The sequence below is a fragment of the Sceloporus undulatus genome, chromosome 6 (assembly GCF_019175285.1).
Source record: "Sceloporus undulatus isolate JIND9_A2432 ecotype Alabama chromosome 6, SceUnd_v1.1, whole genome shotgun sequence".
In the NCBI taxonomy this organism is placed as follows: Eukaryota; Metazoa; Chordata; class Lepidosauria; order Squamata; family Phrynosomatidae; genus Sceloporus; species Sceloporus undulatus.
This window is the reverse complement of record NC_056527.1, coordinates 170,074,152-170,077,623: the sequence shown is the minus strand read 5'-3', so window position 1 is coordinate 170,077,623 and position 3,472 is coordinate 170,074,152. Positions and strand designations below refer to the sequence as shown.

The window sequence follows — 3,472 nt, the reverse complement described above, 5'->3', positions numbered from 1 at the left end:
AGTGAGTGAGCCAGACTGGATGTTTCCAAAAGAAACACTTGGGCTCTGGCTGAGACAGGGTCCCTCACGCTCTGAGTTGTTGCGTTGGCAAGCTGCTGTACCTCTCCAAAGTCTTTGGGCCCAGGAGGGTCTTTCCCGCTTTGGCCTGGAGAGGCTGCTGGGAAGTGGGCAGGGGCTTTGTGCAGGTGCTGTGGACTGAGCTCCAGACCCTCCCTTGGCAGAGTAGGGGAGACCGCCCAGGTCAATGAGCGCCTATGGCTGTGGCTCTTCAGCACCCAGCTGTGGGGTGGCTTGTGGCAGGCCTCACTCAACTCCCACCTCCTTTTCAGATGTGGACTACGTTACAGCCCTTTGCTCTCAGGTGGTATACGAGGGCTTGGTGGATGATACCTTCCGCATCAAGTGCGGTGAGTCCTCCTTCCCTGGCTGTGAGGCCTTGGTGGCACCTGCCCCCTGCCTCAGAAGGGCTCCCTTCCCCACACGGTTGCCCCTGAGCAGTCCTTAGTCTTTGGGACAAATCTCCTGCGGCACCCTTTCTGCAGGAAGTGTGGACTTTGGCCCAGAGGTCACCTCCTCTGACCGGAGCATCAAGGTTCTGCTGAATGCCCAGGACAAGGTAAACCTGGACCCCTTTGGGTCTCGACAGTTTGGTCAGCAAAGGGAGGGCTCTTAAGTGTGGAGGAGGGGCATCTGAATTTGTGGCGGCAGCAGCTGCTTCCGCTTCCTCATGAACCAAAGGATGGCCTGGCTCCAGCTAGCTATCCTGTGCCTCCCTTTCCTGGCCTTTCCCTACAGGTGTTTAACCAGATCCGGAACGAGCACTTTTCCAGCGTCTTTGGCTTCCTGAGTCAGAAGGCCCGTAACCTGCAGGCCCAGTATGATGTGAGTGGGATTGGTCAGAGGGGAGCAGTGGGGACAGGGCCCAGGGGAGCCCCAGGTCACTCAGCCTGCAAACACACCTTCTCTTGTTTTTTCAGCGACGGCGTGGGATGGACATAAAACAGATGAAGGACTTTGTCTCCCAGGAGCTGAAAGGCTTGAAGCAAGAGCACCGCCTGCTCAGCCTCCGTAGGTCCCTTTTAAACTATGTCCTGGATTGTGCAAGAGGGGTGTGTGTGTGTGTGTGTGAAGGTGGAGAAATGGGGCACTGTTGTTTCTAGCCTTCAGAAGCTTCACTAACTTCTTTGCACTAATTCATGGTGCATGTAGTGAGTGGGCTTGGAAAGAGAAATGCGTGTCTGTGGTTGTGAATGAGGAGGGGGTTGTGTGGATCTCCTGTGATGTGAATGTGATGTGGGAATTAGCCATGGCCCTTGCTGGCATCCAACAAAGGATGCTTTGTGGGTACCCACAAAGGAATGTGATCCTCAGAGAGACAGACACCAGCCCCTTCTCCTCTCTCCACCTTATTTTCCTTCAGGGGAAACACCAGCCCCTTTACCCTCTCCCAAACCTGCTTCCTAGTTGGTCTTTGGGAGACGGGGGTGGAATTGGGCCCAGGTCCCACCCCTGCTGCAGTCTCCCTTCAGAAGCCTTTGTTGTGTCCTCCAGATATTGGGGCCTGCGAGTCCATCATGAAGAAGAAAACCAGGCAGGATTTCCAGGAACTCCTGAAGACTGAGCACGGTGTGTGTGACAGAGACAGCTGCCTCCTTGCCTCCTCTTGCTCCCTGAGCTCATGCCTTGTCTGGTGCCTGATCCCTCCATATGTGTCCCTGGCCCTGGGGAAGAAAGCAGGCAGAGAAGCCCTGGGGGAGAAATCAGGAAGCCACCACCAACTCTTTTGGGGCTGCTTGAAAATCCTGCTGCCGCTTGCACTTTGAAATCCCAACACACATCATCGTTTTTCCCCAGATGTTTTCATTAGGCTTTTTCCTGAAAGGTCTTGCTTTGCTTGCTCTACCTAAGAAATCTTGGCCCGTGGCAGAGGGGAAGCTTCCTTGGTTGTGAGCAGCTTTACACTGACACAGCCAGAGATCGTAAGGGGCTGGCAGGATCTGAGGGCAGTGGCTGCCTCTTCTTTGGCAGGGAGAATGGCCCTGCAGCTTGCTAATCCACTCTTGAGGTAGGGCTGCCCCATCTTTCAGGTCCAGGCACTGGTGCCTCCTGAAGCTAAGGCAGGCTCTGGTTGCCATCATGGTTTCCCACTTGCCCTGCAGCGCTCCTGGAGGGTTTCGACATTCGAGAGAGCATCAGCTTCATTGAAGAGCACATTGACCGGCAGGTGAGGGAGAGGCTGGCCTGGGGGCTGTGTTGGCTGGCGGAGGGGGGGCTCATATTATCTGCTGATGTATTTCTTTCTTATTGCGACAGGTCTCCCCCATTGAGAGTCTGCGGATGCTGTGCCTCTTGTCGATCACGGAGAATGGTGGGTGTGCCCTGCTCCCAGGAGGGAGAGAGGGGGAGAGCAGGGCTTTTTTTGAGGGGGCTACCCCTGTGCTACTGATCCTTCCTCTTTCTGGCCTCTCTAGGGCTACCCCCCAAGGACTACCGCTCCCTGAAAACCCAGTACCTGCAGGTGAGGAATGACGCCAGCCCCCTCTGACCCATGGCAATGAGTGTGGCTCTTGTGCACCTGCCCTGGACAACCCCCTTTCTCTAGGGTCCTTGGGAGCTGTGCAGTCCTCCCCCCTGCAAGGACCGCTTTCTCACATCTCACAGTGTATTCCTAAGCCCAGTCTCTCTTGAGGTGCTTCTGCCTTGACACACAGTCTGTTGCCACAATCTCCCCCTTCAGAGTTATGGACCAGAGCACCTGCTGACCTTCCACAACCTGAGGCAGCTGGGCCTCTTGACTGAGCAGGTGCCGGGGGAGACCTTGACGGCCGTGGAGAACAAAGTCAGCAAGCTGGTGACAGACCGAGCTGCAGGTAGCCGGGGATGGCTCCCACACGTCTCTGGGTCGGAGGCGGGGTGTTCCTTGCACCTGGGAAGTTACCTGAGCATCTCCCCATTGGCTCTCCTTTTTCTCTTCCTCCCTCCCCCGCAACCAGGGAAGCTCTCAGATGCCTTCAGTTCCATCGCCAGGAAGAGCCATTTCAGGGCCATAAGCAAGAAGCTGGGCCTGGTGAGACCTCTGGAGGATGCCGGGGCAAGGAAGGGGGCTGGGAGAATAGCAGGCGTCCTGGACTGACTCCTCTGTTCTCTGCCACCCGCACCAGATCCCGCGTGTGGATGGGGAGTACGACCTGAAAGTGCCCCGAGACATGGCCTATGTCTTCAGTGGAGCTTACATCCCTCTGAGCTGCAAGATCATTGAGCAGGTGCCCCAGAGCGCTCAGGCCTTCCCTTGGCCTTCCCTTGACCCTGGCTTGCCCCCTGCCCCTGACGGGCAAAGGCTGCTGGCACCCCACCCTGACTGCCCTCTGCCTTGTGCAGGTGCTGGAGCGCAAAAGCTGGCTGGGCCTGGAAGAGGCAGTGAAGCTCCTCGGGGGAAATGAATTTATGGTCCCAAGTAAGTGTGCAAGAGGAG

At 56.7% G+C, this 3,472-nt stretch overlaps 1 protein-coding gene across 1 annotated transcript; it reads left to right on the top strand.

Moving 5' to 3' along the window:
• Window positions 1-170: 170 nt before the first annotated feature.
• LOC121934049 (vacuolar protein sorting-associated protein 33B-like) lies at window positions 171-3,471 on the top strand (the record flags this gene model as incomplete). Its single annotated transcript, XM_042474026.1, has 12 exons — window positions 171-407; window positions 543-616; window positions 796-882; window positions 978-1,068; window positions 1,552-1,626; window positions 2,160-2,224; window positions 2,314-2,368; window positions 2,472-2,518; window positions 2,738-2,870; window positions 2,994-3,067; window positions 3,162-3,263; window positions 3,379-3,471. Coding segments are annotated over exons 1-12 (1,059 nt in total), but the record flags the coding sequence as incomplete, so codon positions are not given.
• Window position 3,472: the final 1 nt, after the last annotated feature.